At 45.7% G+C, this 21,205-nt stretch overlaps 2 protein-coding genes and 1 non-coding gene across 12 annotated transcripts in view; all 3 read left to right on the top strand.

Annotated features, from left to right (window-relative positions):
• The window catches only part of CHD4 (chromodomain helicase DNA binding protein 4), a 30,014-nt gene extending 18,805 nt beyond the window's left edge, over window positions 1–11,209 (top strand). For 4 of the 9 annotated variants that reach the window (XM_074326128.2, XM_019754405.3, XM_019754407.3 and 1 more), the window contains exons 26-40: window positions 301–481; window positions 566–652; window positions 741–829; window positions 929–1,062; window positions 1,598–1,742; window positions 1,856–2,021; window positions 2,281–2,378; window positions 2,486–2,615; window positions 4,934–5,005; window positions 5,311–5,448; window positions 5,702–5,810; window positions 5,922–6,054; window positions 9,589–9,787; window positions 10,514–10,677; window positions 10,847–11,209. In XM_074326128.2, the coding sequence (XP_074182229.1) occupies window positions 301–481; window positions 566–652; window positions 741–829; window positions 929–1,062; window positions 1,598–1,742; window positions 1,856–2,021; window positions 2,281–2,378; window positions 2,486–2,615; window positions 4,934–5,005; window positions 5,311–5,448; window positions 5,702–5,810; window positions 5,922–6,054; window positions 9,589–9,787; window positions 10,514–10,677; window positions 10,847–10,864 (1,863 nt within the window). In that variant the 3' untranslated portion in view covers window positions 10,865–11,209. Of the gene's footprint in view, window positions 1–300; window positions 653–740; window positions 830–928; window positions 1,063–1,597; window positions 1,743–1,855; window positions 2,022–2,280; window positions 2,379–2,485; window positions 2,616–3,404; window positions 5,006–5,310; window positions 5,449–5,701; window positions 5,811–5,921; window positions 6,055–9,588; window positions 9,788–10,513; window positions 10,678–10,846 lie in introns of those variants that run through there. The other 5 variants (XM_019754406.3, XM_019754403.3, XM_019754404.3 and 2 more) reach the window with 4 other exon arrangements.
• LOC141570291 (small Cajal body-specific RNA 11) lies at window positions 2,060–2,199 on the top strand. The gene has a single exon (XR_012494296.1).
• A 974-nt stretch (window positions 11,210–12,183) lies between the features above and the next one.
• On the top strand, window positions 12,184–21,105 carry NOP2 (NOP2 nucleolar protein). Of its 2 annotated transcripts, none has more exons than XM_019754471.3 (16): window positions 12,184–12,479; window positions 12,750–12,859; window positions 13,879–13,924; window positions 14,054–14,142; window positions 14,329–14,564; window positions 15,627–15,682; window positions 15,802–15,962; window positions 16,060–16,259; window positions 16,408–16,497; window positions 17,331–17,418; window positions 17,495–17,635; window positions 18,236–18,375; window positions 18,506–18,595; window positions 18,753–18,875; window positions 18,988–19,216; window positions 20,321–21,105. In XM_019754471.3, exons 2-16 carry the CDS (start codon window positions 12,754–12,756, stop codon window positions 20,980–20,982), a joined length of 2,457 nt encoding a protein of 818 aa, XP_019610030.3. In that variant the 5' UTR covers window positions 12,184–12,479; window positions 12,750–12,753; the 3' UTR covers window positions 20,983–21,105. The 2 variants fall into 2 exon arrangements, with proteins under 2 accessions (XP_019610030.3, XP_019610029.3); XM_019754470.3 differs by having other exon boundaries at window positions 12,188–12,479; window positions 14,317–14,564.
• Window positions 21,106–21,205: the final 100 nt, after the last annotated feature.

Below are 21,205 nucleotides of genomic sequence, written 5' to 3'. Positions count from 1 at the left end.
TCCCAGCTGTGTACTTGTCAGTAAAGGGTTAGAAGAAAGCACTCTTCTCTTCATCCTTCTATTGTGATAACAGCTCCATCCTATGTTTTTCTTTATGTTGACTGCTGATCTATACATAATTATGAGGAGCCATGTCCTGTCAATTCAATTTCTTTTAAGTTCTTAGGACCAAGCAGGCATACCAAATTTTTCAGAGTCCAGTCATGAAAAGGAGCTAGCAGAATGGGAACTGTGAGGACCAGGGGTAGCTGGCGGTGCTGACTTCAGCACCCCTGAGTCCTGGCCCTCCCTCTGTCCCAGGAGGAAGAGGAGGTAGAACGGGAAATCATAAAACAGGAAGAAAGTGTGGATCCTGACTACTGGGAGAAATTGCTGCGGCACCATTATGAGCAGCAGCAAGAAGATCTGGCCCGAAATCTGGGCAAAGGAAAAAGAATCCGTAAACAGGTCAACTACAATGATGGCTCCCAGGAGGACCGAGGTGTGTGTGGCCGGCCCCGCCCCCCACCCATGGGCCGTTCCACTAGAGCAGTGGGCCCCGCTCATCTGCCCTCTCTCCCTCCAGATTGGCAGGACGACCAGTCCGACAACCAGTCCGATTATTCAGTGGCCTCAGAGGAAGGTGATGAAGACTTTGATGAACGTTCAGAAGGTGAGGACGGTGCCTTTCTGCTGGTTGTTGACTGCTTTGTCTTAACATCCCTACCAGTGTCACTCATACGTTTTGTTTCTTCTTGCAGCTCCCCGCAGGCCCAGTCGCAAGGGCCTGCGGAATGATAAAGATAAACCATTGCCTCCTCTGTTGGCCCGTGTTGGTGGGAACATTGAAGTAAGTGCCAAATGATTCTAAGGAGGTGTGGGTGAGTGCTGATGTTGGGTCTTTGGTAGTGTAAGACCTGCTCCCTCTCACCAAGGTTCCTTCCCATAGGTACTTGGCTTTAATGCTCGGCAGCGAAAAGCCTTTCTTAATGCAATTATGCGATATGGGATGCCACCTCAGGATGCTTTTACCACCCAGTGGCTTGTGAGAGATCTGCGAGGCAAATCAGAGAAAGAGTTCAAGTAAGTTGAGAGCTGGAATGATTGTAGAGCAAGGGCTTCTAATCTTTGGTCCTTCCATAGCACTGGTCCTAGCACTGGTGGGCTGTTTCCTCTGCTGAAGTTGGCAGGTGAAGCTCTTTTTTTTAATTAAACTTCTTTTTAATTTACTTAAGTGTGTTTTTCCAGGACCCATCAGCTCCAAGTTGAGTAGTGGTTTCAATCTAGTTGTGGAGGGCGCAGCTCACAGTGGCCCATGTGGGGATGGAACTGGCAACCTTGTTGTTAAGGACACCACGCTCTAGCCAACTGAGCTAACCCAACGCCCCTGAAGCTCTTAGTAATAGGACTCTTTGTGTTCCTAGTTTCTCTGGAAGAGAACCTGGGGCACTGCGTGTGGTCTGGAGCCCAGCCTTTAATGCGATAGTGGGCTTTATCTCAGGATGGAGCCATAGTCATTACCTGGGATAATGTCTAACTTGGGGGTGGGAAAGAATCTGATCTAAGATTCTTTCTCATGATCACTGTTTTAACTCGTTTCTCTCCTTGTTCACTACAGGGCTTACGTCTCTCTTTTTATGCGGCATTTATGTGAGCCGGGCGCAGATGGAGCTGAGACCTTTGCTGACGGTGTCCCCCGAGAAGGCTTGTCTCGTCAGCATGTCCTTACTAGGATTGGCGTCATGTCCTTGATTCGCAAGAAGGTGAGCACTCAGTCTCTCCTCATTGTTCAGGGTTTCTAGGGGAGACTGGAGGATGATAGGAAAGATGCCTAGAGCTGGAATTAGGACTTCAAGTTCTTGTCCCATCGCTACAGGTTCAGGAGTTTGAACATGTTAATGGGCGCTGGAGTATGCCTGAACTCGCTGAAGTAGAAGAAAACAAGAAAATGTCCCAGCCAGGGTCACCTTCCCCAAAGACTCCTACACCTTCCACTCCAGGGGACACACAGCCCAATACTCCTGCACCTGCCCCACCTGCTGGTAAGTCTGTCTGTACTGTCATTTCTGTCCCTCTCTTCTTGTCCTGGCCTATGCTCTCTCTGCTCCCCTGTGCTCAGTTCCAACAGGGGAGTCTGGCAGGACACACAGCAATCTCCCTCTCAGTTTAGGAGGGCCGTCCTGAGTATAGGGCTGGCTCTTAAAGGCACGAGAGGACAATTTAAGAGGAGACAGACTGAGAAAGCATGACCTGTCTGATCTAGGGTCTTCTTCCTAATTAATTGTTTTGTATTGGTTGCAGAGGATGGAATAAAAATAGAGGAAAATAGCCTCAAAGATGAAGAGAATGCAGAAGGAGAAAAGGAGGTTAAACCTGCAGCCCCTGAGGCCACTGTTGAGGTAAGAGATTGGGGTGACTGGATGCCATACCAAAGGCAAATGGATAAACCCACTCTTCCTTTTGGGTACTGGACTGTGCTTCAACTTCTGTCTTTTTTCCTTTGAAGTGTACACAACCCCCTGCCCCTGCCTCAGAGGATGAAAAGATCCTTGTTGAACCTCCTGAGGGAGAGGAGAAAGTGGAAAAGGCAGAGGTGAAGGAGAAAACAGAGGAACCTATGGAGACAGAGCCCAAAGGTATCCACATTTTCAAGCACTACATATCCCTGTGTGAACTACAGCCGCTCTTGGACTTCCAGCCAGGCTGTAGTGCTGTCAGAATTAACACACTGAAGAATACTGCACCCTTGATTATAAATTGTGGGTTCCCTCCTAAGACATCTTTGAAGACTTTAATCATAAATATTTCAGTTTAGGATTGTAACAGTTGGATATACCGTATTTCCCCAAAAATAAGACCTAACCATAAAATAAGCCCTACCCCAAAAATAAGCCCCAGTTAAAATCGTCAGCCAGATGGATGCATTTAGTACGTCCGTTGCAACACACGATGGACGTATTGAGTTATAAAATAATATTAATACATAATTAAATATAAACAAATAATATTGACAATACTTAAATGATAATATAAATTATAATGAAATATTTGTAAATACCCAAGTGGGCACCTTTGGATGAGACATAAACGCCTATGCAAGCAGATGAACTCGAGACTTATTGCCGAATGACCAATCGGAGTACAGACACACACAACGCACGAATAACTTGCGCTCTCAATAATGAACGGACGTGGTTGTGTCTGAGATGAATCTTCATAATTCAATATGTCATGTGTTGTAACGGACGAACTTAATGCACTCGTCTGAAATAAAGCAACGTTTTCTGAATTTTAGTGCCTGCAATTTTTCGTGGACAATCATTCTTAATTGTCATCATTTTTGTTGCCACTCCTATCTCATAAGTCTTCAATTAACACTTTTAATTTAATGGTAGATTTAAAGGGAATAATATTTTGACCCCCAGACAAGATGAGTGCAAAAAGAAAGAGCTATTCCGTGGAGTACAAGAAAGGCATCGTGGAGGACTCCCGGGGCAAGAATCTTACGGCTTTCTGCAAAGAGAAGAAGTTGGATCTCCGAATGGTCCGAAAATGGCGAGCAGAGTACGATAACCTCAGTCAACAGGTGGACGAGGGAAATGCTAAGAAGCGCAAGTGTGGATCAGGTCGGCAACCATTATTTCCTGAGCTGGAAGACATCATCTGTGAATGGATTGCTGACAGGAGAGCAAAGGCTTTGGTTGTGCGCAGGGCTGATATTCAAGCATTTGCCCTTGCAGTGGCACCACAGTTAGAAATATCCCCAGAAGAATTCAAAGCGTCACAACACTGGCTGGATGGCTTCCTTCAGCGATTATGAACTGTCTCTAAGATCAACAACACTGTTCAAGCTGGAAAATACTGAAGTTATTAAACGTGCACTTGCATTCAAGTCCTTTGTTGATGGTATCAGCTTTTCTAAATACCAACTGTCCAACATGATTGCTATGGATGAAACTGCAGTGTGTATGGGCTAAGGATCTCAAACGACAGTTGATCAGAGGGGTGCCTCGTCAATCTACATTCCCTGCACTGGTTACGCAAGTGCACGTGTTACCTGTATTTTGGCAATTCGTCTGGATGGAAAGAAAGCCTCACCTCTAATCATCACTAAGAGCAAGAAAGATAAGGTTGAATGTGTTTCAGGCATTTATGTTCTTGAAACCTAAAAAACCTGGTGCACGCAAGCAGTTATAAGGAAGTGGGTTGATTTAATGCTGCCACTTGTTTTGTGAGGTGGCCAAAGAGGTCTGCTAGTCTGGGATTCAGCCAGCACTCACTGCGCTACAGACATGAAGAAGTTCCTTGCAGAGAGAAGAATAGATCAAATAATGATTCCACAGGAATGACCGCCTATCTCCCGACTCTTGATATTGCAATAAACAAGCCATTCAAGGACCATTTGCGCATGGAAATCAATGACTACATTGAAAATAGAATGGTGAGAATTCAGCGTGAAAACTTTGTGAAGCCTAGCCTGCAAGAGGTCGTGAATTGGGTGAAGAATTCATGGGATAAAATCACTGACAGCTGTGTTGCCAATGCACTACGAGCAGGCTACATGGACAAGAAGTGCTCATTTGAGGAGAGCTCTATTGCTGGATATGAGAGATTGGGGCCAGTGGTTCTACAGAAAATGGAGTCGCAAGAAATTCAAGCTGGAATTCGGGGTTTGGAGAGTTATGATGTTCCAGAAGATGATGACTTGACTGTATTTGAATAAATGTAGATTTTTGTACATGAATAAATGAATATACATAGGTTATACGTGAGTAAATGTAGATTGTTGTATATGAAAAAATAAGACATCCCCTGAAAATAAGCCCTAATGTGTTTTCTGGAGCAAAAATTAATATAAGAACCAGTCTTATTTTTGGGGAAATACGGTAGTGTGTGGAACAGAGGAAGACACTGTTCTTTAGATACACTCTCAATGCCATCTGTTTCCCCCCAGTTGTTGCCGACGTGGAGAAGGTGGAAGAGAAGTCAGCAATAGATCTGACCCCCATTGTGGTGGAGGACAAAGGTGGGTGTTTGGAAAAGCTGATTGTGGTTTAGGACTCTAAAACTAGAAGCAAGGACTTTATCTCTGGGACACCTCCCCCTTCCAACCCTCAACCTCCCCATCCACATCCATATAGCCATTTTATCCCAAGTTCAGACTCCATTTGTCCCCACACTTATTTGTCATTGGGCTGGTATCACCTTTTTCTGGGTTTGAGAAACACCTGTGTGGGAAAGGGTGGCGGTGGATGGCATCTTGAAGCATATAGTGGTGTGTGTTAGGGCCACAGTGTCTGGAGCTGAAATTTTCCTTCTCATATCCTGTAGAAGAGAAGAAAGAAGAAGAAGAGAAAAAAGAGGTGATGCTTCAGAATGGAGAGACCCCCAAGGACCTGAATGATGAGAAGCAGAAGAAAAATATTAAACAGCGTTTCATGTTCAACATTGCAGATGGTGGTTTTACTGGTATGAAAATGAGGGGCCCACTGGGGTTAGAAGAATCTGAGGTGAAATTAGAGTTGTTGTCAGAAACCAGAGTACGGAGACTTCGCCTCTACTAGATGACTGGAGGGTAGGCTGATTTGCATGCTCCCTTAGATTCCATGTTAGAAAGCCATAGGCATACTATTAAGATGGCATCTGAGGGGCAGGAATAAATAGCTTTTTGAATTCTCACGGAAGTTTTTTTCTCCCCAACCTTCCCTAAATTCCTCTTCAGAGTTGCACTCCCTTTGGCAGAATGAGGAGCGGGCAGCCACAGTTACCAAGAAGACTTACGAGATCTGGCATCGACGGCATGACTACTGGCTGCTGGCTGGCATCATAAAGTATCCTTTGCCTGAGTCTGGCCTTAGATTTCTGGTGAAGGTTTCTGAAGGTCCCACAGTTTGAGGTTCTTACTTTCCTTGTTTTGTTTTTCCTGAGCAATTTTCCAATAGCCATGGCTATGCCCGGTGGCAGGACATCCAGAATGACCCACGCTATGCCATCCTCAATGAGCCTTTCAAGGGTGAAATGAACCGTGGCAATTTCTTAGAGATCAAGAATAAGTTTCTAGCCCGAAGGTTCAAGGTGAGCAGGATGGGGAGGAATACCGTGTTGAAGTGACAGCCCTTACAGTGCAGAAGGGACTGCAAAGGAGGGAATCTGTTCATTCTCCCATATTGTTTATTGTGTTCTCCTGTGTATTTCACTTTTTGTATTCCATGAAAGGCTTTGCTCCCAAGTATCTTAATTATTAGAGGTCGAGACATACAGACTTGAAAATTAACCAACTGTTCAAGGGCTGAAGATGACTGCGTCTAATGAATGACAGACTAGTGCAGTGGGTGTGTTCGGGGAACACTGTGGGTTGGAGTGTTCAGGAAAGATACAGAGGTGGATTGAATTGGATCTTTGAGGAGGTAGGGCTGTCAGTGGGTGGTACTTTTTCTGGGTCTGAGAGTACCTGTGTGGATAAGGGGTGGAGTGGATGCGAAAAGGAAATGCAAAGGTGTAGAACTCCGTTTTCAGAATCACTAGGGCTAACAAGCCTAGGACTGCAGGGAGTCTTACTCAGGAATTCAGCAAATTAGAGGACACCTAGTGTGCAGACCATCAAAATGGGATACCACGAAGACAAGACATGTGGCTCGTAAGCTGAGTATAATTGGGGGAGTAAGAAATATACACTAATAAACCTTCAAACATTATGTACCAAGCAATGAGTGGCACAGGATACAAAGACCAGGCATGGTGCCTGTTCTCAAGGAGCTTTCAGTTTAAATTAATACCATTCTGGGTATTGGGAGGGAAATTACTGAATCCATAAGAAAGTTCTCCAGAGGAAACTTGGTGAATGGGAAGAGAGAGTTCATAAATGGCTTCATGGAGAAGGTGGCATTGGAATTAAGTTTTGATGAATGTAATAGAAATTGTTGGGTAGAAACTGAAGGTCGTTTGAACCAAAAGGGATTAAGTAGCAGAGCTTCGAGTGTTTATAAACAGCAAATTAGCCCACTTGGGTTGTTGAAAGCACTTGGGTAATGGTGGGAGGTAGGTTGAAGAGAGAGGTAAGAGCTAGAGGTCAATAAGTGGGTTTTTGGCAACAGATAAGAGAGTTTGGACTTTACCCTATAGTTAATGGGTAGCCATTGAAGGTTTGTGAAGAGTTTCGATATGACCCAAGGAAATGGAAATAGAAATAGAACATTCATGAAATTATAGCACTATCATATAGTCATGAGCTAGTAAGGGCTTAGATATAATGCTGGTTGTGGAAAATGAAAAGGATAAGGTAAAAGAAATAAAACATCAAAGAATTTATTGATTTATCGTAGGGGTCAGCAAACCTTTTCTATTAAAGGGCCAGATAGTAACTATTTCAGGCTTTGTGGGACATGGTCTCTGTTGCAAATACACAACTCTGTTGTAGTGTGAAAGCAGCTATAGATGATAAACGAGTAAGTATGAATGTGTGCCAATAAAACTTTATCAACATTCAAATTTGAACTTCATATTTTTATGAAGTGTCACAAACTATTCTTATTTTGACTTTTTCCCAACCATTTAAAAAATGTAAAACACCATTCTTCGCTCTTGGGCCATACAAAATCAGGCAGCAGGCCCGATGTGGCCCCTGCCATAGTTTGCTGACTCCTGACTTACTGGATTTGAGATGCAAAGGAAGGGCGGCCAGTTAGCTCAGTTGGATAGCGTGTGGTGCTCTTAACAACAAGGTTGCCAGTTCGATCCCCACATCTAGGGGGCCACTGTGAGCTGCACCCTCCACAACTAGATTGAAACAACTACTTGACTTGGAGCTGATGGGTCCTGGAAAAACACAGTTAAAAAAAAAAAAAATCTGAGATGCAAAGGAGTGAGACTCCAAAAATAACAAGTTTTGAGCTCGAAGTCACTGAGAAAGTTAAATTATCAATGGCAGATCTTGGAAGTGAGGAAACAGTTTGTAGAAAAGATAAGTTCAATTTTAGACAACTCATTTGGTGTTTCTCGCGAGCACAAGCAGATAACCTTCCCACTACCCCCTTCACAATAAACAAGTGGGATCAAAGAGTGTTCATCCATACATGAGTGGGATCAGAACAGTCACTGCTTGAGCTGCAGGTTTGAGAAGCATCAAATCATTTGTATAAAGTTGCTGGCTGATGCTAGGAGAGGAGAGATTTCTTGGGAGAATGCTTTAATAGAACAGCAGCAAGACGGGCTTATCCTGGAGAAAGCTCATAATTTGGGGCAGAGGAGGGAGTTGGTACAAGAGACAGGGTGTACAGATTGAAAGTAGATGCTTGGTCACCCCAATAAATTAAAAAAAAAAATAGTCACGGGGATGTGAAGTATAGCATAGGGAATACATAGTCAATTATGTTGTAATAACTACCATGGTGTCAGGTAGATACTAGACCTACCAGGATGATCACTCAGTAAGTTATGTAAATGTCTAATCGCTATATTGTACATCTGAAACTAATATAATATTGTATGTCAACTATAATTAAAATGTTTTTTAATTTAAAAAAGTACATACTTGGTCTGGGGATAAATTAGTAGGCCCTGATGGAGCCAGGTCTTGTTGAAATAATAGCCCATTATTCTCATACTGTCCTTTTTCCTGACCCCTAATGGATTCATTCTCTTTAAGAACCAGTGGATACTTGAGCAAATTAAGTCTCATAACTTCTGAATCAACATTCTGTCTCTTGGAATATATTTCAAAGAACCTTTTACAGAGCTCCATCAGGTGACAGGTACAAGAGTTTGTTGCAGTATAATTTTTGGTGGTGGGGCCTGGAGGCAACCATTGTTCAACATTGGGAGTGCAGATAGGTAAAATGTGGATTCATATCATGGAACACTAAGCAACAGCTAGAAGCAACAAAATGCACGTGATATAACAACATAAATGAACCCTTTAAAAAGATACGTATGGAGAAAGGAAGAAAAAGCATTTTATATGTACTGAACATTCTGTAAATTAGAAATGTGCACATGAAACAATACTCAGTCTTCAAGTGTTTCATAGAAAAACAAAGTCAGTATATTAGAAGGGTTATCTATGGTGAAGGAAAGGAATGGGAGATGTAGAAACAAATAATTTTAAAGAGTAAAACAGTTGAAATGATAAGGTAGGTATATCTGGGATGGACTACTGTGCAACCATTAAGAATCTTACAAAGTACAGTCAGTAATAAAGGAAGATGCTTACTATGTAACTGAATGAAAACATATATATATATATATATATATATATATATATATATATATATATATAATTTCAATTATGTAAAACATATACAAAGAAAAACCTCAGAATGTTAACAGTTATCTCTAGGAGGTGGTATTATTTGTGACTTTAATTCTTTATACATTCTGTATTTTTTAAATTGAGTTTTTATCATTTTTGTATAAGAGTGAATCAATTAAGGGTAAAGAGTTTTAAAGATGTGGACCTCCACAAGGGAATAAAAAAAAAAAAAAGAAAAAGGACAATGCAATGCTGAACTGCTTGGATGTGGGGGAGCCGTCATAAGGTTCTTCATAGATTCTGAGGCCCATCAGAAATAAGTGAGTGTCAGTCCAACTCCCATCTCTTTCTCCCTTGTCCAGCTCCTAGAACAAGCCTTGGTGATTGAGGAACAGCTGCGCCGTGCAGCTTATCTGAACATGTCAGAGGACCCCTCTCACCCTTCCATGGCCCTAAACACCCGCTTTGCTGAGGTGGAGTGTTTAGCGGAGAGTCATCAGCACCTGTCCAAGGAGTCAATGGCAGGAAACAAACCTGCCAATGCGGTCCTGCACAAAGGTAGCCAGTGGCTCCCCTGCCTCCTGCTGACTCAGCATCCTTCCTCCTCTGCCCTCCCCAACACACATTTACTTCTTGTTTCCATAACGTTTTTTTCAGAGCCCCTTTGGGAGCTTAGGATGTGCTGAGGATCTGGTGCTTTCCTCCTTGGGAAGCTATTATCTTAGAGGCAATCAAGGACAGTAATTCGTTGCCTCTTTTAACTCTTAACATATTCAACTTGTTGGAGGTGGAAAGCAAAGCAGAATAATATAGTGTCATCTGGGATACTTTAGAGGTGACTTCAGGTGTTTTTAAGATCCCATCAAATTCAACATTTTGTTTCTGATTAAAGTTAAAACATTGTGAGGGGGGTGGAGGGTGAAGTGAGGAAAAGAAGGCTGTTACTAAGGAGAGGGAGACAGCTCCAAAAGGTGAGGAAAGATAGTGAAAAAAGTGAAACAATAAGAATAACCTCTCAAGAAGTTAAAGAAATAGAGACAGTGGGAGCAAAGGACAGGATTAGGTGACTTTAAAAAGCATAGAATCATGGACAGGTGGAACTGGAATAGGAATAGAAATTTGAGCATGGTGGAGGCCAGGTCAGATGACTCCGATAAAGGCAATATTAAAACTCTGCAGCACACCAATCACTTAGTCATTGAGAAGTCATGGGGGGCAGATCCACTATGGTAAAAAGCATCTCTGTCTTGACCACCACAGCTCACCACCTTTTATTTCCCTGTGCAGTTCTGAAACAGCTAGAAGAACTGCTGAGTGACATGAAAGCAGATGTGACTCGACTCCCAGCTACTATTGCCCGAATTCCCCCAGTTGCTGTGCGGCTACAGATGTCAGAGCGTAATATTCTCAGCCGCCTGGCAAACCGAGCACCTGACCCTACTCCACAGCAGGTAGGACCATTTTCTTCTAGCCTGCTGTTCCAGCAGAGCCATTCTGGATCTTGTAACTTTTGCTCTCTGTCCCTAACTGGGCAGATGGGGTTGTCTTACTAGTGAGTCCCCTTGGGATCTGGTGGATTCCTGTGGAATTCTGACTCCTGTGGCTCTCTTTATTCCATAGGTAGCCCAGCAGCAGTGAAGATCCAGACTGATGATAAACACCTCCACCGCTGAGCAGTGACCTTCCTCACTTTCCCTTGCCCAGCTTCTCCCCTGGCGGCCTGAGAGACCCTCTCCTTCCTTCTGCCCATCTTCCATGTTGTAAAGGGACAGCCCCCACTGTACTGGGGGAGGGAAGGGAGTGAGGGGCAGTGGTGCCCTTCCTGCTGGAGAGACAGTGCAGCAGTAGCGCCGGCGCCATCTGCAGGGAGCTGGCGGGCTGGCCGCCTTCTGGGCCCTGGCTTTCCCCACTGTAACGTCTGTTACACACAAACTGTTGTGGGTTTCTGCCAGGCTTGAAGAAAACGATCTGAATTTCTTCTTCCTTTTTGTTTTATTTTGTTGGTTTATTTTGTGTTTTCTTTTCTCCTTTTTTGGGGTATTCAGAGTGGGCCGGGCCCCTGGGCGAGACACAGCTACCTCTGTTGGCATCTTTTTAATACCAGGAACCCAGCGGCTCCAGCCACGGCTAGAATGAAATAAAATGGGGGGAAAAAAGACAAAAAAAAAAAAAAGACAAGAACCAAAATCATAAAGCCACAGCAAATTTCTTGATGAAAATTGAAAATAAAAGTTTCCTTGTATTTTAGTGCTCTGGTTCAGTGTGGGTGTAGGTGCAAGTGGATGAATGTGTATGACCGGGGAGCCCTGGGAAATGTGTAATTGAAAACTAAAGTTTTTCTTGTGTTCTGATAGTCCACAAAAGCCATTTCATTTTCATGTCTGTGTGCATGTGCCCTGTGTGCTCTGGACCAAGGAAAGTGGCATCCTATGGAACATGAGAGGCTTCAAAACTACCTGGTACTACCCTGTACTACCATTTAATGGCTGTATGACCTTGAGGAAGTTAACTTTTCTGGGTTCTGAGTTCTGTATAAAATAAGGATATCTTCTTCATAGAGTTGGGAAGATAAAACCAGTTTTTAAAGCTACTAAGCACTACCGTAGTACTTATTTGAAGGAATGCTTAAGGTTCTTTTTCGTGTGTGAAGTTAGCATGTAAGATGTCCTCACGGCCTCCAGATGTGAACCTAAGCAGAGAGGAATCTTACCTGAAGGGCTGAGCAGGGGTCTCGGGTTAAGGAAGAGGGCTTCCTAATCAAAGGGTTGGGAGAAGGTAAACGACCCGATTCCTTGATCTTGAGGTGGGGCAGAAGGTGCCAGGAGGAGCGCCCCGCTATTATCTCTTGGTTTGGGGCGGGGGTGGGGTGGGGGGCGGCTTTCAGGTACCAGTTTCTCTGACTGAAATCTGCAGTGGGACAAAAAGTCAAGGCCATGAGGGAAGGGCGGGGAAGCCGAAAACGGTTCCGCCCCCAATGCCTTCGTCCTCGGCGAGTAAGAGTGGAGCAGTCCACCGCCGAATTTCCACCCGCCGCACCGCGGACAGCCTCGCGCGCGTTCCCAGGGCGCTCGTACGTTCCGGTTTCTGCGGCCGACAGGCAGCGACCGGAAGAGGCGGGGCCACGAGGCGAGCGCGCTCTGCGCCTGCGTGAAACGTTTCCTAGGAGGGTGGCGTTGGAACGCTAGCTTCGGATTGCACGTGGAGTGCTGTACCTGGTACCGAAAGGGTGTCTCGGGCCTGGACCCGCTTTCGGGTGAGCGGAGGCTTCGGACCGCCCTGGAGAAAGGCGGGGAAGGGGGTACTGACCTGGGCTAGGGCATGATAATGGAGACGGTACAAATGGCGTGGGATTCGGGTCTCATCGTAGAATGGAGGTTTGGTCAGGCCTCCAGTGGCTGCTAGGGGTGCCGAGTCGAGATTCTGGTCGAGACGATGCTCTTTCTTACTCCAATACGCTAAGGCTACGGTCTTCCTTTCCCTTTCCAATACGCGCGACTTCATCTCCAATTTTTCTTTTCCCCAGTACCATGGGGCGCAAGTTGGACCCTACGAAGAAGGAGAAGCGTGGGCCGGGCCGAAAGGCCCGGAAACAGAAGGGTGCCGAGACCGAACTCGCCAGATTCTTGCCTACAGGTAAGGGTCAGGCATGCTTCCGGATTCTCCAGCTTTTACGCGTTCTTTCATCTGTATTTATAACCCCCTCCTTTTTTGTTAGTTTCTGTGTTTACTTTCTGTTCAAGTGGACTTTCTTTGTATGAGTTACTAGGAAGAATGAATGAAACGCACACTGTCATCAGCATTTAGAACTTAAGGAAGATGCGACAGGGACACAAGTACCCATGCAAGGAGGGGTGCATTTTAACATTGAAGAAGTTCAGAGGGGAAGGGAGGTTCCCTGCAGTTAGAGAACTTACAAAGATTTTAAGAATCAGGGTTGAAAAAAGGGTGACACTTGAGCAAGTGGAAATTGGGAAGAGGACAGGCCAGTCACTGAACTGCACTGTGGAGGGGATGGGGATGGGAAAGCACAGGCCTGGTTTCCACATGGTGCATAGTCTGCATGGAAGACTCCCTGGTAGTTTGTGTTGCACATTAGATTAAAGATGCAGTTTATTGAGGTATTAGCAAGTGCTAGGCATTATACTGAACCCTTTGGACACATTGTATCACTTCATTCTCTTAATGCCCTGTGAGGGAGGCCCTGTTAAGGAAATGGATGCTGAGAGATTGATTAAGTAACTTGCATACAGTTAGTAAATGACAGTGCTGAGATTTAAACTTTTTGTTTCTTGGAGCGTGTATAAAAAACAACAGTTGTAAAGGTAAAATCTGCTGTGGTTGGTAACCAATTAAATTGAGGAAAAAGGAAAAAGGGAAGGAAAGAAGAAAAGATAACTTTTGAATCTGTTATCAGGATGATGTATTATTTATTGAAATCAGAAGTAGGGAGGGAGGTCCAGTTTGGATTTGGTTGGTGAGATGGTGAGATCATCTCCTTACTTTTCTTATTCAGCTCCTGGGAGAGCACTGTAGAGTGAGTTACAGTTGACTTAGTGTACTAATTCTCTCCCCACTTTATTTCCTCTACCTTTGTTCTTTTTCATATGCACTATAACCACCTGTTCTGCCTCTTTTTTTTTTTTTTATTACAGCTGATGATGAAAATGCTAAAAGACTGTCTAGTCGTGCTCGAAAGAGGTGAGTGTGGATGTCCAGTCTTATGTAGATTAAATTGGTACTGTACATCTTCAGCCACATGATCTCCTGTGATGGGAAATGGTAGAACCTGGAAGTATGTTGCATTTCTTCACTCCTGTATCTTTTCAGGGCAGCTAAAAGGAGGTTGGGCTCTGCAGAAGCCCCTGAGACGAGTAGGTGTCCTGGTGCCAACCCATTGACTAGAAAGCTACCAAAAGGTCAGTGAAAATAGTTGCTGGGAGCTATATGAGGCGTCCTGTGGGTGCTGTGTAGGGAACGGTTTGCTGAGCATTTCTGGAGAGAAAGGAACAGCTAAAGGACCTCCTTGGGGATAGAAAGTACAGGCTCCAGCAGTGTGGCTATCATCAGTCCAGGATTCTTCCAACCCTTAGGGATCTCTGCAGGAGCTGTCCGGACACCTGGTAAGAAGGGAGCCCAGTCCTTGTTTAACACTACTCAAGGCAAGAAGCGCCCAGCACCAGCTCATAGCAGGGATGAGGAAGAGGAGGAGGACTCTGAAGAAGATGGTGTGGTAAACCAGGGGGACTTTTGGGGCTCAGAGGACAGTGATGCTGATGTGAAGGATGACTATGGAGCTGATTCCAACTCAGAGGATGAAGATGACCATGAAAGTGAAGAGGTGAGATTTCTCTCGGGGTGTTCAGGAAGGGATCCTTGCCTTTAGAGTCTTTCCCGATCCTTATCCCTCAGTGACAAGGATGAAGATAAGCCTGAGTACAGAAAAGGGATTTAGTGTATCATCACTGTTTTCCTGTCACCTTTACGTCCTCTTGGTGCACATGCAAGTTTTAAAAAGTTGTAGAGCATTTTAGATATTAGAATGCTCAGTGCTGGTGAGTATGTGGTAAAGTGGACACTTGTATATCCCACTGATGGGAACAGAAAGGCACACACGTTTTATAAAGCATTTGTATCTGAGAACCTTAAAATGTTTTCCTTTTGACTTAGTAATTCTGTTAGGAAGATGATCCAAAATGTGGGCTGGTTTATTTAGATGTAAGAAGTTACTTATGTATTCCACAATTAGTTTGTGGGTGTGTTATTAGAAAAATTCAAGCAATACAGAGTTGTGAACAAAAAGAAAGTTCCCATTTGCAGTCCTTTCCCACAACGCCCCTTCTCTCTGCAGAGTTCCTATCATGAGATGTTCAGGCACCCTGTGGACTATAATGCCAAAAACTGAAAAATTCTAAAGTACCCAGTGGGCATAAGTAAATTATGGTTCATTCATATGCTAAATTAACATTTTGCTATTGTGTCTGAAAATGCTTGTGATGATCTGTGAATGAGAAAAGGCAAGAAACAAATTTGAAAATGCATCATGATTTTAATGATGTGAAAAATATAGAGTAAATCTGGAAGAAAACATGGCAGAATGGATACCCAAGAGCAATTTTTGTGCCCCCCATGTACATATGTGTGTATGTACTCGTGTTTTAAACTTTTTAATGGAAAGGGAAATACGAAAGTAGAACAGTATAACGAACCCTTTCAATTCATCACTTAGTTTCAACAGTAGTCAATAGTGTGCCAATCTTATATTTGCTTCTTAGGGTCTATGTTTCCTTCTGAGAGCAAGTGTTACATTTGTACTTAGGAAAAACAATACAGAGATAGAAAGTGCTACTGGGATGGTGGGAAGGCAGGCTTTGTATCACCACCCACTTGTCTCTTTTTTCAGTTGCTGCCCATTGAAAGGGCTGCTCGGAAGCAGAAGGCCCAGGAAGCTGTTGCTGGGTGAGTTTTGGAAAATCTTTAGGATGGAGAATAGTTAGTGGCTGGGATGAAGGAAACTGTGAAGAAGGAGGAAGTGTCTGTTTTGATCTGTGAAACACTGTTCCTGGACCTGTTTCTAGGGCCCAGTGGAGTGAGGAGGAGACTGATGAAGAGGAAGAAGAGGAGGAAATGTCCCCTGAGCCCAGTCCCCAAAAGGATGATGAGACAGACGGGGACCTGCAGATCAATGTGGAAGTGGACGAGCCTTTTGTACTGTCCCCTGCAGGGGAGACAGAGCAGGATATCCTTCCAGTGCAGGGTGAGGGCTGAGGGAAGGTGCTGCAGGAGGGGGTCTCCAGGCCCTGGGACATTAGGAAACAGTTCCTTAGCAGCTCCACATGCCCAGGCTCCAGACTTGCAACGAGTTCACAAGCGCATCCAAGATATAGTGGGAGTGCTGCGTGATTTTGGGACTCAGCGGGAGGAAGGTCGGTCTCGAGCTGAATATCTGCACCGGCTTCAGAGGGATCTGGCCACGTATTACTCCTATGGCGACTTCCTGCTTGGCAAGCTCATGGACCTCTTCCCTCTGTCTGAGGTACTGAATTGCCAAAGTAATGCCCATTCTGATTTTCTTTCCTTCTCTCTCCTTAACCTGTGTAAGGACGGCAGTCAGCCCCCTTGCTCTCTTCTCTTCTGGCTGAGCTCCTTGGCCAGGCTGACTTTCTCCCTGCCATCTTTCCCAGCTGGTGGAGTTCCTAGAAGCTAATGAGGTGCCTCGGCCCATCACCCTCAGGACCAATACCTTGAAAACACGGCGCCGAGACCTTGCTCAGGTGAGGGGTAGGTTTTGAGGTTTGCTTATCTCTGGGAGGTACTGACTTCTGCTAACCCTATCCCACCCTGACTGGGTGGGTTCTTAGTACCTAAGTGTTTGTTGGTATAGGCAAGATCCCAGGAGGCAAACCTACACAGGCCGAAGTGTCATGCTGGGTCTGTCTGACCAGCTCAGGGCCCAGAACCTCTGTGAGGTGGGAAACTTATCCCTTTAGTCTCTGCTCCCCGTTACACAGTTGAGACATCTAAATCAGGATAAAAGTGCTGCCTCAAAAATGGTGAAACTGATTTCTGCCCTCAGGAAAAGACACAGCACACATATACAAACAGTGTTTTAAGCTCATAGTTTCCAAGGGTTCAGGCCCCCCAGGTTAAAGGCCCCTGTGTTAACGTCAGTGGTGTGGCCCTGTGTGTAGTGTATCCTGGTGCGAAGATAACCTGATAATGATCTTTAATGTGCTTTAACCAGTAGCACTAACTGTTAGAATGATAAGGGGGCTGAGTCTCTTGGAAAATCAGAGTCCACTTCCAGAAATAACTGAATAGGAGCTGATAGTCTGCTCTGTTGGGATGGAGTTCAGACCTTGAATTAGAGTCTGAGGCTAAGGAAAATGACACCCGGGGATGGGACAGGATGGGACTGGATGGGAGGGAATGGGGGTGGGGGTGGGGGTGGGGGTGGGGATGGGAATTGTGTTTAGGGAGTCTTATGATTGTGTCTGACAAAGAGCTCTAGGAGTTGTGCCATAGACTTTCTGATAGGACCATACTTCTGTTTTCTGGGTATAGTAATCTAAGAGGTTTTAAAAATCTTCATGCTTTTTATCTTTAGGCGCTAATCAATCGTGGGGTTAACCTGGATCCCCTGGGCAAGTGGTCGAAGACTGGACTAGTGGTATATGATTCCTCAGTGCCCATTGGTAAGTATTCCCGGCCCAATAGCCCTCCTACCCCTGCCCTTGTCCCAGCATGTCACAGACGGGTCCTCCTCCACAGGTGCTACTCCTGAGTATCTGGCTGGGCACTATATGCTGCAGGGAGCCTCCAGCATGTTACCTGTCATGGCTTTGGCGCCCCAGGAACATGAGCGGATACTGGACATGTGTTGTGCCCCTGGAGGAAAGACCAGCTACATAGGTATGAGCAGGGTAGGCAGGGTAGGATTCATCTGGCTGCCCGCTTTTGAAAGTACTTGGGGTCTGTGACTCGCTAGTACGCAGAAAACAGGCAGCTAGCAGAGCGGTGAGGAGCACAGGCTCTGCAGTCAGCCTGTATTCCAGCGCGTGGGTGCCATTTACTACCCATTGGCCCTTGGGCAAGCCTCTCATTCTTTTTTATCACCTGTAAAATGGGGTAGCAGTTGTGCTTGGCTTAGCATTATCTTATGCTTGGGTTGTGAGGCTTGAGATAAGCATATAGAGGTCCTTGGCACAGTGTTCACGTAATTGGTTACCACCATTTTATTAACCTGTTATCGCTTAAAAGAAGTAATTTAGTCTGTAGGAGCAGAAAGATGTTCAGTAAAAACGGAAACCCCGCATTGGTGGGCTTGCTCCTCACCTGGGGCCAGTGCAGACTGGGAGACTGATGCGTGGGCAGGGGAGGTGGGGTTTGAGGGGAGGGAAGTTTGCCTTGAGGGGCTGAGACGTCACCTGTGGATGCCTGGGCTGGAGGGCGGCTAGCAAGTGTGGGCGCACAGGCGCTGGCTGCTGAGCACGGTGCCCTCCCTCCCCTCAGCCCAGCTGATGAAGAACACAGGTGTGATCCTTGCCAATGATGCCAATGCTGAGAGGCTCAAGAGTGTTGTGGGCAACCTGCACCGGCTGGGAGTCACCAACACCATTGTCAGCCACTACGATGGGCGCCAGTTCCCCAAGGTGTGACACCCCTCGTGCATCTCTCCTGCGATGTCTTTCAGTTCACCTGCCCCCTTCCTGACATCAGAATGTTTAGACGTGCGCCTAGGAAATAAATTGTACTGTATTTCCTATTACCCTTTGCCCCCAGGTGGTGGGGGGCTTTGACCGAGTACTGCTGGATGCTCCCTGCAGTGGCACTGGGGTCATCTCCAAGGACCCAGCCGTGAAGACTAACAAGGTGAGGAGTCGGGATGGGGTCGGGGCAGCTGAGGCCTTGGCTGGGGCTGGCAGAGCCAGGATGGGAGGGGGAGGGGCACCCTCAACAGTCAGTAGCTCACCTCTCCTGAGGCTGCCTTTAGAAATTCTGACGCTGTTGGGTCTCGTTCCTGGGACAGGATGAGAAGGACATCCTGCGCTGTGCTCACCTTCAGAAGGAGTTGCTCTTGAGTGCTATTGACTCGGTCAATGCCACCTCCAAGACAGGAGGCTATCTTGTCTACTGCACCTGCTCCATTATGGTGAGGCCTCTGCTGTGGCACAACAGGAGGGCAGGGCTGGGAGGCTGTTTGCCCCTTAGGGCTTCCTTCAGCTCTGCCTTTCCTTCCATCTTTGTCTCTCCCACATATCCAGGTGGAAGAGAATGAGTGGGTGGTAGACTATGCCCTGAAAAAGAGGAATGTACGGCTGGTGCCCACAGGTCTGGACTTTGGCCAGGAGGGTTTTACCCGCTTTCGAGAAAGGCGCTTCCACCCCACTCTGCGTTCCACCCGCCGCTTCTACCCTCACACCCACAATATGGATGGTTTCTTTATTGCCAAGTTCAAGAAATTCTCCAATTCTGTTCCCCAGTCCCAAACAGGTAAGTGATCTGCTCCCTACGCATCATCACTACCTTGTTCTTTCTGCCTTTCAAGAGGCTTTACGGTATGACTATTTCCGCTGCCCTCATCGCAGCCTTTGCTTGCTTGGATGAGAGACCCCTTTCATCCCAACTAGATTTGTTCCTGAGCATGGATCCCAGTATGTTAGAGCATTCCTATAGATGGGGGCCTTTACCTTTATTCTATCAAGTGGCTGAGCTTGTTTGGCACTAAATGTGTTTTCAGTGGGGGTTGTGGTTTGTCTTCCTGGCCCAGGGCTGCCTTACTGGTAATGGACCTCTGCTGGTCCAGCTTTGTCAGCACTGGGTTGGCGGAAGACTCCTGAAAACTATCAGCAGTTTTCTGAGCCCATCACACTAATTGCAGATTGTTTTCTCAACCATCTTGAGGAGTCTGGCCTGGATCTCAAGGGGAAGGGTGGGGTTTTCTGAAACAACCTTGAGAGCACGGTGGGATGTAACCCTGGGTTTAGTTGGAAGAAGGAGAGGTGAGCTTCTCTCAATACAAACTGATTTATTGAGTTGATTTCTTTATAAATCATGCTCCTTACAAAAGTCATACCTGAATGTTAACAACAACCTCAGTTAAAATTGGTTGTAACTTTAAAAGTACATATTTAATATGTCAGTCCTTATTTATGTCTTATCAGCTTGTTTCTAGTTGCTCTCTTACTTTCCTGCATCTCATAAAAATCCACAAGAAAAAAAATTCTTTGGCTTAAAGAAAAAAAAAATGCCCAGAGCTTCCTGTTTACTCAGGATTCACCTCTGCTTTAGCGTGTCTTGTTACCTGCTGTCCTCAAGGGGGCATAGCTTCCTCTAAAAACCTTTGATCCAAGGGATGCGTTGTGATTCCTTCTCTTTAATGAAATGTTCAAATATGACCTGAGTGAAGGCAAGGTGATATACAGTAATATGAATCTAGGTAATCTTCTCTAAGGCATTGTCCCAGTTGTGTGAATTACTTGGCCAAGAGACGTTACCCAGACTGTTTTCTTATTTTAATGCCTCTACCATCTCTTCCACTAATGATCAAGACCCAGTGATGAGGCCCACTTTCTCAAACCATCTGTTTAATTTTAGCCCCAGGAAATTCTGCAACATCCACCCCTGCAAGCCTAGGTCAGGTGACCCCTAAGCCTGAGAGCAGCAGCCAGCCTGCCAAGAAGGCCAAAGTGGCTGTGGAAGCAAAGCAGCAGTTGCAGAAACGGCAACATCCCAAGAAAGCCTCTTTCAAGAAGCAGAATGGGAATGGCATCTCCAAAGAGGCGTGCTCTGATTTGTCCACCGTATCTTCTGTCACAAAGGCCCAAGCTTCCTCCATGCTCCAGGATAGCAGTCTGCCAGCTAAAAAGGCCAAAGTGATCAGGGAACCCAAAGTGACTGGGAAACTAAAGCGACAGTCACCTAAACTGCAGTCCTCCAAGAAAGTTGCCTTCCAGAAGCAGAACGCTCCTGTCAAGGGCATGGTCACAGAGACACCTGCTGTACTGTCCTTCTCCAAGACCCAGGCCACTCAGAAGCCTGAGAACTGTGTTCAGTCCTTTGGGAAGACCCAAGGGGCTGAGAAGGTAAAGCAGCAGTTGCCAGAGCAGCTTTCCAAGAAAACTGCCTTCCAGAAACAGAATGGCACCCCCAAGGGACCTAAGACTCCCACCATGTCCTCCGTTGGTTCCAGCTGGTCCCCACCAGCAAAGAGGAGAAAATCTCAGTCCAGAGGCAGCAGCCAGCCACTGCTGTCTTAGATGGATAGTTGACATGAGACGGGGGTGGTTCCTTGCCGTTGTCACTGGGTTGGAACTCTTTAACCTCTGTGAGGGTAGTTTTCCTACTGCATATGAAATTTAATATACATTTTGCAATCTCTAGTCGCTGTGTGTTTTTTGAGGGGACTGGGTACTGGCTTTGCTGCTTAAAAGGTGGGACAGTGATCCTCAAGAAAGTGAACAGTGTGGTATACTGAGAAAT

This window comes from Rhinolophus sinicus, chromosome 1 (assembly GCF_057876585.1).
Source record: "Rhinolophus sinicus isolate RSI-liver-muscle chromosome 1, RSI-T2T, whole genome shotgun sequence".
NCBI lineage: Eukaryota > Metazoa > Chordata > Mammalia > Chiroptera > Rhinolophidae > Rhinolophus > Rhinolophus sinicus.
Note: the sequence above shows the minus strand (reverse complement) of the source record. Positions and strands in the feature narration are given on the sequence as shown.

Coding starts and splice junctions, on each gene's coding strand:
- NOP2 (XM_019754470.3), top strand. CDS start 12,754: ATGGGGCGCAAGTTGGACCCTACGAAGAAGGAGAAGCGTGGGCCGGGC. Junction 17,636..18,235: donor AGGAAAGACCAGCTACATAG/GTATGAGCAGGG, acceptor CCCTCCCCTCAG/CCCAGCTGATGAAGAACACA. Junction 18,876..18,987: donor ACTGCACCTGCTCCATTATG/GTGAGGCCTCTG, acceptor CCACATATCCAG/GTGGAAGAGAATGAGTGGGT.